The 12,310-nt window shown below is 42.1% G+C and overlaps 1 protein-coding gene across 1 annotated transcript in view; it reads left to right on the top strand.

Moving 5' to 3' along the window:
* The first annotated feature begins 3,442 nt into the window (after nt 1-3,442).
* The window catches only part of LOC311125535 (long-chain fatty acid transport protein 2-like), a 30,362-nt gene continuing 21,494 nt past the window's right edge, over nt 3,443-12,310 (top strand). Inside the window, exons 1-3 of the mRNA XM_084199571.1 lie at nt 3,443-4,075; nt 7,104-7,331; nt 7,621-7,779. Coding sequence (XP_084055697.1) covers nt 3,598-4,075; nt 7,104-7,331; nt 7,621-7,779 — 865 coding nt within the window. The 5' untranslated portion in view covers nt 3,443-3,597. The remainder of the gene's footprint in view (nt 4,076-7,103; nt 7,332-7,620; nt 7,780-12,310) is intronic.

Raw genomic sequence — 12,310 nt, 5'->3', positions numbered from 1 at the left:
AGTAGACTAGTGACCTTTTGGGGAAACTGCCACTCTTCGCCCCAGCGACTGTAATTATTTTTGTTTTGTTGTTGAAACAGAGGAGAGGCATATCCGTCAGCGTGGTAAAACATTTTCTATAAAAACGATTCACCAAAACAACTTATTTTAAAAATGTCTGAAGCACAGTATCTATCAATCAATCAATCAATTAAATGTATTTATAAAGCCCTTTTTACATCAGCAGATGTCACAAAGTGCTATACAGAAACCCAGCCTAAAACCACAAACAGCAAGCAATGCAGATGTAGAAGCACGGTGGCTAGGAAAAAACCCCTAGAAAGGAAGAAACCTAGAGAGGAACCAGGCTCTGAGGGGTGGCCAGTCCCCTTCTGGCTGTGCCGGGTGGAGATTATAACAGTACATGGCCATTAAGGCCAGATTTTTCTCCAAGATGTTCAAACGTTCATAGATGACCAGCAGGGTCAAATAATAATCACAGTGGTTGTAGAGGTTGCAACAGGTCAGTACATCAGGTGTAAATGTCACTTGGCTTTTCATAGCCGGGCATTTAGAGGTTGAAATAGCAGGTGCGGAAGAGAGAGAGAGTTGAAAACAGCAGGTCTGGGACAAGGTAGCACGTCCGGTGAACAGGTCAGGGTTCCATAGCCGCAGGCAGAAGAGTGGAAACTGGAGCAGCAGCACGACCAGGTGGACTGGGGACAGCAAGGAGTCATCAGGCCAGGTAGTCCTGAGGCATGGTCCTAGGGCTCAGGTCCTCCGGGAGGGGAGGGAGAGAGAGAGAATTAGAGGGAGCATACTTAATTAGAGGAAGCACACTGGATAAGACAGGAGAATAACACCAGATATAACAGACTGACCCTAGCCCCCCGGCACATAGATTATTGCAGCATAGATACTGGAGGCTGAGACGGGGGGGTCGGGAGACACTGGGGCCTCGTCTGACGATACCCCCAGACAGGGCCAACCAGGCAGGACATAACCCCACACACTTTGCCAAAGCACAGCCCCCACACCACCAGAGGGATATCAACAGACCACCAACCTACAAGGCTGAGTATAGCCCACGAAGACCTCCTCCACTGCACGAGCCCGAGGGGGCGACAAACCGGACAGGAAGATCACATCAGTGACTCAACCCACTTAAGTGATGCACCCCTCCTAGGGATGGCATGGAAGAGCACCAGTAAGCCAGGGACTCAGACCCGTAATAGGGTCAGAGGCAGAGAATCCCAGTGGAGAGACGGGAGCCGGCCAGGCAGAGACAGCAAGGGCGGTTTGTCGCTCCAGTGCCTTGCCGTTCACCTTCGCACCCCTGGGCCAGACTACACTCAATCATAGGACCTACTGAAGAGATGAGTCTTCAGTAAAGACTTAAAGGTCGAGACCGAGTCTGCGTCTCTCACATGGATAGGCCGACCATTCCATAAAAATTGAGCTCTATAGGAGAAAGCCCTGCCTCCAGATGTTTGCTTAGAAATTCTAGGCACAATAAGGAGGCCTGCGTCTTGTGACCGTAGCGTACGTGAAGGTATGTACGGCAGGACCAAATCGGAGAGATAGGTAGGAGCAAGCCCATTTAATGCTTTGTAGGTTAGCAGTAAAACCTTGAAATCAGCCCTAGCCTTAACAGGAAGCCAGTGTTGAGAGGCTAGCACTGGAGTAATATGATCCAATTGTTTGGTCAAGATTCTAGCAGCCGTGTTTAGCTCTAACTGAAGTTTATTTAGTGCTCATTAATTATTGCTCATTATTGCGAGAACAGTGAATTTCCTGTCCAGCATGTTTTAGTCAATAATAACTGTTATCTGATATCCAGACAGTTCAAATGGCACCCTATTCCCTATATAGTGAATAACTTTTGACTAGAGCCCTGTGAATCTTGGTGAAAAGGAGTACACTATTATATAGGGAATAGGGTGCCATTTGGGGGAAAGCAAGCTCTGCAGTCCCCGAACGGATGGCCTCATTCCTTGGGGATGCAATTTCTGAGGCTTGTAACTCTAATGAACTCTAACTCTGGGTCATCCATTCCTGTGGCGGTCCTCTTGAGAGCCAGTTTCATCATAGCGCTTGATTGTTTTTGCGACTGCACCTTAAGAAACTTTCAATGTTCTTGAAATGTTCAGTATTGACTGACCTTCATGTCTTAAAGTAATGATGGACTGTCGTTTCTCTTTGCTTATTTGAGCTGTTCTTGCCATAATATGGACTTGGTCTTTTACCAAATAGGGCTATCTTCTGTATACCCCCCCTACCTTGTCACAACACAACTGATTGGCTCAAACGCATTAAGAAGGAAATAAATTCCACAAATTAACTTTTAAGAAGGCACACCTGTTAATTGAAATGCATTCCAGGTGACTACCTAATGAAGCTGGTTGAGAGAATGCCAAGAGTGTGCAAAGCTGTCATCAAGGCAAAGGGTGGCTATTTGAAGAATCTCAAATATAAACTATATTTTGATTTATTTAACACTTTTTTTGGTTACTACATGATTCCATATAGTGGCTGTGTACAACCCGCAAATTCATATCTGGGCCTGGAAGCCAGTTCCACTGCTTTTTTCTCCATTCTTCTTATCCGGGACAAAATTACACCTGGGCCACCAGGTGGGTGCAATCAATGATCAGGTGGAACAGAAAACCAGCAGTAGTCTGGACCTGGTGTATGGTAGAAGACATGGGTCAACAATGAAACCCTTTTACACAAACAGGAAATAAAAGAATGAAAACTGATATGTTGCTTGATGTATTTAGCAGGCCATGGTCTAATGTAAAACCCACAGCCATAACACAAGAGACAGTGATTGAACAGTGTTGCTGAGATTTATTACAGTGTAATAAAAACTTAAGTTGGCTCCTTATGACACTCAAACGTGACAGGCATGTAGCCTGCCTATGCTGTAACAACCCTGCAGGCCATAAAATAATAAAATGTCTACTCTCAAACAAGGAGGAATTATATTGATCTATGGATAGAGGTCAGCAGGGGTGAACTGGGACCAGAAATCGGCTCTGGCATTTCTAACACACGGCCCATTTTTCCTCGAGTCCCCCTATTATTAGCCAGGTCATTTTCATTTTGCACCCCGAAATAAACGTTTGACCATCCCAATAGGCAAAAAATGCCAGATGGCCAGTCCGCCCATGGAGGTCTGTCTGTAATATGTCACTACCATGGTAATGATTAGAATAATATAATAGCCTACTACCTCTTTACTTTAGCTTCCTCGCAAAGCCATTGGCTGTTGGGGATACAAAGGTCGTGGAGAGTTAGAGACTACCGGACTGGAGATGTTGCAATAATCCGTTGCTTTCCTAAAAAGCACTGGAGGTCAATTCCCTAGAGCTGTCTGTCTATAATATCTTACTACCATGGTAATGATTAGAATAATATAATAGCCTACTACCTCTGTACTTTAGCTTCCTCGCAATGCCATTGGTTGTTTGGGATCTCACGCCTACCTGCGTGCAAAGGTCGTGGAGAGTTGAGGACTGGAGATGTTGCAATAATCTGTTACTTGCCTAAAAAGCACGGCCAAGAAGAAGGAACCTTTTATTGACATTCACAAATAAGTAGACGTTAACTTTCAATATGTACATGTTATTATATACCATACTGGCAGGATTGGCTATACTGCCGCTCTTCCTTTTTCTCCGAAATCCTTACCTTATGCAGGACCTGCGCTACACAGTGACGTGCGTCGTACTCGGGTTCCGAATGGACAGAATCAAGAAGAGCAAACCGTTCTACAGCATGCTGGACTGTTTTCTCGATAAGGTCAATAAACACCCCAACAAACCGTTTATTGTATTCGAGAAGAGTTCGTATACGTACCGGGATGTTGACAAGCAGAGCAACAAGTTCGCCCGGGCGCTCTCACAGCACGCAAGCGTGAAGGAAGGGGACACTGTCGCCCTCTTCATGGGCAACGAGCCCATGTACGTGTTTATCTGGCTGGCCCTGGCTAAACTTGGATGTACAGCCGCGCTGCTCAACTACAACATCAGGTCCAAGTCCTTATTGCACTGTTTCACCTGCTGCGGAGCCAACGTGCTCCTGGCTGCTTCAGGTAAACCCACTTACCTTGGTGTTGCTGTTTACAATAATATTATTGATACATCTATTTTGAATAATACTTCATATATCTATAATAACTATAGTGTAGAGAACCATGGTGTCTAGACCTTTATGCAGCTAGTGGGAGGCAGTGCTAGTAGTGCACTGGCCAGAATGAATAGGATTATCATGCTCTCTCTCCCTCTCTCTCTCTCTCTCTCCCTCTCTCTCTCTGTCTCTCTCTCTCTCTCTCTCTCTCTCTCTCTCTTTTCTCTCTCTCTCTCTCTTTCTCGTTCTCTCTCTCTCCCTCTGTCTCTCTCTCTCTATCTCTCTCTCTCTCTCTCTCTCTCTCTCTCTCTCTCTCTCTCTCTCTCTCTCTCTCTGTCTATCTCTCTCTCTGTCTGTCTCTCTCTCTCTCTCTCTCTTTCTCTCTCTCTCTCTCTCTCTCTCTCTCTCTCTCTCTCTCTCTCTCTGTCTGTCTGTCTGTCTGTCTGTCTGTCTGTCTGTCTCTCTCTCTGTCTCTCTCTCTCTCTCTCTCTCTCTGTCTCTCTCTCTTTCTCTCTGTCTGTCTCTCTCTCTCTTTCTCTCTGTCTCTCTCTTTCTCTCTCTCTCTCTCTCTCTCTCTCTCTCTCTCTCTCTCTCTCTCTCTCTGTGTCTATCTCTCTCTGTCTCTGTCTCTCTCTTGCTCTCTCTTTCTCTCTCTCTCTCGCTCCCTCTCTCTCTCTCTCTCTCTCTCTCTCTCTCTCTCTCTCTCTCTCTCTCTCTCTCTCTCTCTCTCTCTCTCGCTGTCTCTCTGTCTGTCTCTCTCTCTCTCTCTCTCTTTCTCTCGCTCTCTCTGTCTCTCTGTCTGTCTCTCTCTCTCTTTCTCTCTCTGTCTCTCTCTCTCTCTCTCTTTCTCTCTCTCTGTCTCTGTCTCTCTCTCTCTCCCTCTCCCTCTCTCTCTCTCAATTCAATTCAATTTAAGGGCTTTATTGGCATGGGAAACGTATGTTAACATTGCCAAAGCAAGTGAAGTAGATAGTAAACAAAAGAGAAATAAACAATACAAATTAACAGAGAACATTACACTCAGAAGTTCCAAAAGAATAATGACATTTCAAATGTCATATTATGTGCAAATAGTCAAAGTACAAAAGGGAAAATAAATAAACATAAATATGGGTTGTATTTACAATGGTGTTTGTTCTTAACTAGTTGCCCTTTTCTTGTGGCAACAGGTCACAAATATTGCTGCTGTGATGGTACACTGTGTTATTTCACCCAGTAGATAAGGGAGTTGATAAAAATGGGGTTTGTTTTTGAATTCTTTGTGGATCTGTGTAATCTGAGGGAAATATGTGTCTCTAATATGGACATAGGAAGTGCAGCTCAGCTTCCACCTCATTTTTATGGGCAGTGTGCACATAGCCTGTCTTCTCTTGAGAGCCAGGTCTGCCTACGGCGGCCTTTCTCAATAGCAAGGCTATGCTCACTGAGTCTGTACATAGTCAAAGCTTTCCTTAAGTTTGGGTCAGTCACAGTGGTCAGGTATTCTGCCACTGTGTACTCTCTGTTTAGGGCCAAATAGCATTCTAGTTTGCACAGTTTTTTTGTTAATTATTTCCAATGTGTAATTATCTTTGTGTTTTCTCATGATTTGGTTGTGTCTAATTGTGTTGCTGTCTTCGGGCTCTGTGGGGTCTGTTTGTGTTTGTGAACAGAGCCCCAGGACCAGCTTGCTTAGGGGACTCTTCTCCAGGTTCATCTCTGTAGGTGATGGCTTTGATATGGAAGGTTTGGGAATCGCTTCCTTTTAGGTGGTTGTAGAATTTAACGGCTCTTTTCTGGATTTTGATAATTAGCGGGTATCGGCCTAATTCTGCTCTGCATGCATTATTTGGTGTTTTACGTTGTACACAGAGGATATTTTATGCAGAATTCTGCATACAGAGTCTCAATTTGGTGTTTGTCCCATTTTGTGAATTCTTGTTTGGTGAGCGGACCCCAGACCTCACAACCAGAAAGGGCAATGGGTTCTATAACTGATTCAAGTATTTTTAGCCAGATCCTAATTGGTATGTCAAATTTTATGTTCCTTTTAATGGCATAGAAGGCCCTTCTTGTCTTGTCTCTCAGATCGTTCACAGCTTTGTGGAAGTTACCTGTGGCGCTGATGTTTAGGCCGAGGTATGTATTGTTTTTTGTGTGCTCTAGGGCAACGGTGTCTAGATGGAATTTGTATTTGTGGTCCTGGCATAATCTGTGCAGAAGATCTAGGTGCTGCTGTAGGCCATTCTTGGTTGGGGACAGAAGCACCAGATCATCAGCAAACAGTAGACATTTGACTTCAGATTCTAGTAATAATAATAATAATAATAATAATAATAATATGCCATTTAGCAGACGCTTTTATCCAAAGCGACTTACAGTCATGTGTGCATACATTTTTACGTATGGGTGATCCCGGGGATCGTACCCACTACCCTGGCGTTACAAGCGCCATGCTCTACCAATTAAGGTACAGAGGACCTCAGTAAGGTGAGGCCGGGTGCTGCAGACTGTTCTAGTGCCCTCGCCAATTCGTTGATATATATGTTGAAGAGGGTGGGGCTTAAACTGCATCCCTGTCTCACCCCATGGCCCTGTGGAAAGAAGTGTGTGTGTTCTTTGCCAATTTTTAATGCACACTTGTTGTTTGTGTACATGGATTTTATAATGTTGTATGTTTTTCCCCCAACACCACTTTCCATCAATTTGTATAGCAGACCGTCATGCCAAATTGAGTCAAAAGCTTTTTTGAAATCAACAAAGCATGAGAAGACTTTGCCTTTGTTTTGGTTTGTATGTTTGTCAATTAGGGTGTGCAGGGTGAATATGTGGTCTGTCGTACGGTAATTTGGTAAAAAGCCAATTTGACATTTGCTCAGTACATTGTTTTCACTGAGGAAATGTACGCTCTCCCTCTGTCTCTCTCGCTGTCATCCTCTTTCCCTGACCCTCCCTCTCTCTCCCTCTCTGTGTCCCTCCCTCTCTTACCCTCTCTATGCCCAACCCACCCCCAGAGTTGCGTGGAGAGGTAGATGAGGTGCTCCCCACCCTGAGGGAGCAGAGTGTAAGTGTGTTCGTGCTGGGTCAGGGTGTGGAGGAGGCAGAGTGTGTGATGGAGGGCATGAAGACTCTGAGCAGCAGCAGGATACAGCAGGCCTCAGATCAGCCTCTGGACCCACAGCTCAGGTCAAAGGTCACCTTAAAGAGCCCCGCCCTCTACATCTATACCTCGGGAACTACAGGTAAGCCGAGCCAAACCAAGATGCCCTGGACTGGCCTGGTTATGCATCCACCATTGTTGCTGGAACCGTGCTAGAAAGAACAATTTGAAAATAAAATGTCCAGACCAATACGGTATTGCTCTGGTCAGCCCTGTAGTGTGAATTAGACAGAAGACTACTGATGTTTATGCCAGACAGGTAAATTATCTTAGATAGCACGACTCTGATTGGTCAAAGAATAAGATACCATTTTAGATTCACATCAGCCCTGATCCTCTGTTTCCTGCCCTTCCTGGTGTCTCGTCCTCAGGTCTGCCGAAGGCTGCAGTGATCACCCATGAGAGGCTGTCAAGGGCCTCCTCTCTGCAGGCCATCTCAGGTGTGGCCTCTGATGACATCATCTACATCTACCTGCCCCTCTACCACACCGCCGGCTTCATAATGGGCCTGACTGGAGCCATAGAGAGAGGTACTGTACTGTATGGCACAGTTGGTAAGAGTGTTGTTCTGGCAGCGGCCAGGTCGTGTGTTCAATTCCTGCATGGATAACATTAACCTGATAGTAGTGCAGTATATGGGATAAAGAGGTAAAGAGGTGTGAAGAGCTGAACTGCTTCAGAACTGGTTCAGAACTGCTTCAGAACTGCTTCAGAACTGCTTCAGAACTGGTTCCATGTCATCTCTAGCAATTACAATAACTACATTCAAATGGAGAGAAAGAAAGTAATAATTTTTATTCTATATAAAAATTCCTCTGCAAGCCCCCTGACTTTGTACTGATAATGAAGATAAAAAATACAAATGTATCTGAATATTATTACATATTATTACATATTATTACACGTTACATATTATTACATGTTACATATTATTACATGTTACATATTATTACATATTATTACACGTTACATATTATTACATATTATTACACGTTACATATTATTACATATTATTACATATTATTACACGATACATATTATTACACGTTACATATTATTACATATTATTACACGATACATATTATTACACGTTACATATTATTACATATTATTACATATTATTACACGTTACATATTATTACATATTATTACACGTTACATATTATTACATATTATTACATATTATTACACGTTACATATTATTACATATTATTACATATTATTACATTTACATTTACGTCATTTAGCAGACGCTCTTATCCAGAGCGACTTACAAATAGGTGCATTCACCTTATAGCCAGTGGGATAACCACTTTACAATGTTTTGTTTTTTTGGGGGGGGGGGTGGGTTGGGGTAAGGGGGGGGTAGAAGGATTACTGTATCCTATCCCAGGTATTCCTTAAAGAGGTGGGGTTTCAAATGTCTCCGGAAGGTGGTGAGTGACTCCGCTGTCCTGGCGTCGTGAGGGAGCTTGTTCCACCATTGGGGTGCCAGAGCAGCGAACAGTTTTGACTGGGCTGAGCGGGAACTATGCTAACGCAGAGGTAGGGGAGCCAGCAGGCCAGAGGTGGATGAACGCAGTGCCCTCGTTTGGGTGTAGGGACTGATCAGAGCCTGAAGGTACGGAGGTGCCGTTCCCCTCACAGCTCCGTAGGCAAGCACCATGGTCTTGTAGCAGATGCGAGCTTCAACTGGAAGCCAGTGGAGTGTGCGGAGGAGCGGGGTGACGTGAGAGAACTTGGGAAGGTTGAACACCAGACGGGCTGCGGCATTCTGGATGAGTTGTAGGGATTTAATGGCACAGGCAGGGAGCCCAGCCAACAGCGAGTTGCAGTAATCCAGACGGGAGATGACAAGTGCCTGGATTAGGACCTGTGCCGCTTCCTGTGTAAGGCAGGGTCGTACTCTCCAAATGTTGTAGAGCATGAACCTACAGGATCGGGTCACCGCCTTGATGTTAGCGGAGAACGACAGGGTGTTGTCCAGGGTCACGCCAAGGTTATTTGCACTCTGGGAGGAGGACACAATGGAGTTGTCAACCGTGATGGCGAGATCATGGAGCGGGCAGTCCTTCCCCGGGAGGAAGAGCAGCTCCGTCTTGCCAAGGTTCAGCTTGAGCTGGTGATCCGACATCCACACTGATATGTCTGCCAGACATGCAGAGATGCAATTCGCCACCTGGTTATCAGAAGGAGGAAAGGAGAAAATGAATTGTGTGTCGTCTGCGTAGCAATGATAGGAGAGACCATGTGAGGATATGACAGAGCCAAGTGACTTGGTGTATAGAGAGAATAGGAGAGGGCCTAGAACTGAGCCCTGGGGGACACCAGTGGTGAGAGCACGTGGTGCGGAGACAGATTCTCGCCACGCCACTTGGTAGGAGCGACCGGTCAGGTAGGACGCAATCCAAGAGTGAGCCGCGCCGGAGATGCCCAGCTCGGAGAGGGTGGAGAGGAGGATCTGATGGTTCACAGTATCAAAGGCAGCAGACAGGTCTAGAAGGACAAGAGCAGAGGAGAGAGAGTTAGCTTTAGCAGTGCGGAGAGCCTCCGTGACACAGAGAAGAGCAGTCTCAGTTGAATGACCAGTCTTGAAACCTGACTGGTTTGGATCAAGAAGGTCATTCTGAGAGAGATAACAAGAGAGTTGGCTAAAGACGGCACGCTCAATAGTTTTGGAGAGAAAAGAAAGAAGGGATACTGGTCTATAGTTGTTGACATCAGAGGGATCGAGTGTTGGTTTTTTGAGAAGGGGTGCAACTCTCGCTCTCTTGAAGACGGAAGGGACATAGCCAGCGGTCAAGGATGAGTTGATCAGCGAAGTGAGGTAAGGGAGAAGGTCACCGGAGATGGTCTGGAGAAGAGAGGAGGGGATAGGGTCAAGCGGGCAGGTTGTTGGGCGGCCTGCCGTCACAAGTCGCAAGATTTTATCTGGAGAGAGAGGGGAGAAAGAAGTTATTATTATTACACGTTACACGTTACATATTATTACACATTACATATTATTACATATTATTACACGTTACACGTTATTATTATTACACGTTACATATTATTACACGTTACATATTATTACATATTATTACACGTTACATATTATTACATATTATTACACGTTACATATTATTACACGTTACATATTATTACATATTATTACACGTTACATATTATTACATATTATTACACGTTACATATTATTACATATTATTACACGTTACATATTATTACACGTTACATATTATTACATATTATTACACTTCATATTATTACATATTATTACACATTACATATTATTACACGTTACATATTATTACATATTATTACACGTTACATATTATTACACGTTACATATTATTACATATTATTACACATTACATATTACATATTATTACATATTATTACACGTTACATATTATTACACATTACATTATTACATATTATTACACGTTACATATTATTACACGTTACATATTATTACATATTATTACACGTTACATATTATTACACGTTACATATTATTACATATTATTACACTTTACATATTATTACATATTATTACACATTACATATTATTACACATTACATATTATTACATATTATTACACATTACATATTACAAATTATTACACGTGACATATTATTACATATTATTACACGTTGCATATTATTACACATTACATATTATTACACGTTACATATTATTACATATTGTTACACATTACATATTATTATATATTATTACACGTTACATATATAACATATTATTACACGTTACATATTATTACACACGTTACATACTATTACACGTTACATACTATTACACGGTACATACTATTACACATTACATATTATTACCATAGTGGTCTAAGGCACTGCATCGCAGTGCTAGCTGTGCCACTAGAGATCCTGGTTCGAATCCAGGCTCTGTCGTAGCCGGCCGTGACCGGGAGACCCATGGGGCGGGGCACAATTGGCCCAGCGTCGTCCAGGGTAGGGGAGGGAATGGCCGGCAGGGATGTAGCTCAGTTGGTAGAGCATGGCGTTTGCAACGGAAGGGTTGTGGGTTCGATTCCAACGGGGGGCCAGTATAAAAATAAATAATGTATGCACTCACTAACTGTAAGTCGCTCTGGATAAGAACGTCTGCTAAATGACTAGAATGTAAAAATGTAAAATTACACGTTACATACTATTACACGTTACATATTATTATACGTTACATATTATTACATATTATTACACGTTACATTATTACATATAATTACACATTTCATATTATTACACGTTACATATTATTACACGTGACATATTATTACATATTATTACACGTTACATATTATTACACGTTACATATTATTACATGTTACATTATTACATATTATTACACATTACATATTATTACACGTTACATATTATTACACGTTACATATTATTACACGTTACATATTACACGTTATATATTATTACACGTTACATATTATTACATATTATTACACGTTACATTATTACATATTATTACACGTGACATTATTACACGTTACATATTATTACATATTATAACACATTACATATTAATACATGTTACATACTATTACACGTTACATACTATTACACGGTACATATTGTTACACGTTACATATTATTACACGTTACATATTATTACATATTATTACACATTACATTATTACATATTATTACACGTTACATATTATTACACGTTACATTATTACATATTATTACACGTTACATATTAGTACATGTTACATATTATTACACGTTACGTATTATTACACGTTATTACACGTTACATATTAATACACGTTACATACTATTACACGTTACATACTATTACACGGTACATACTATTACACGTTACATATTATTACACGTTACATATTATTACACATTACATTATTACATATTATTACATGTTACATATTATTACACGTTACATTATTACAAATTAGCACACGTTACATATTATTACACGTTACATATTATTACACGTTACATATTAATACACGTTACATATATTACACGTTACATATTATCACACGTTAC

Source organism: Coregonus lavaretus (genome assembly GCF_964263955.1).
Source record: "Coregonus lavaretus genome assembly, contig: HAP1_SCAFFOLD_1405, whole genome shotgun sequence".
In the NCBI taxonomy this organism is placed as follows: domain Eukaryota; kingdom Metazoa; phylum Chordata; class Actinopteri; order Salmoniformes; family Salmonidae; genus Coregonus; species Coregonus lavaretus.
The sequence above is the reverse complement of the archived record's forward strand: the minus strand, read 5'-3'. Positions and strand labels throughout refer to the sequence as shown.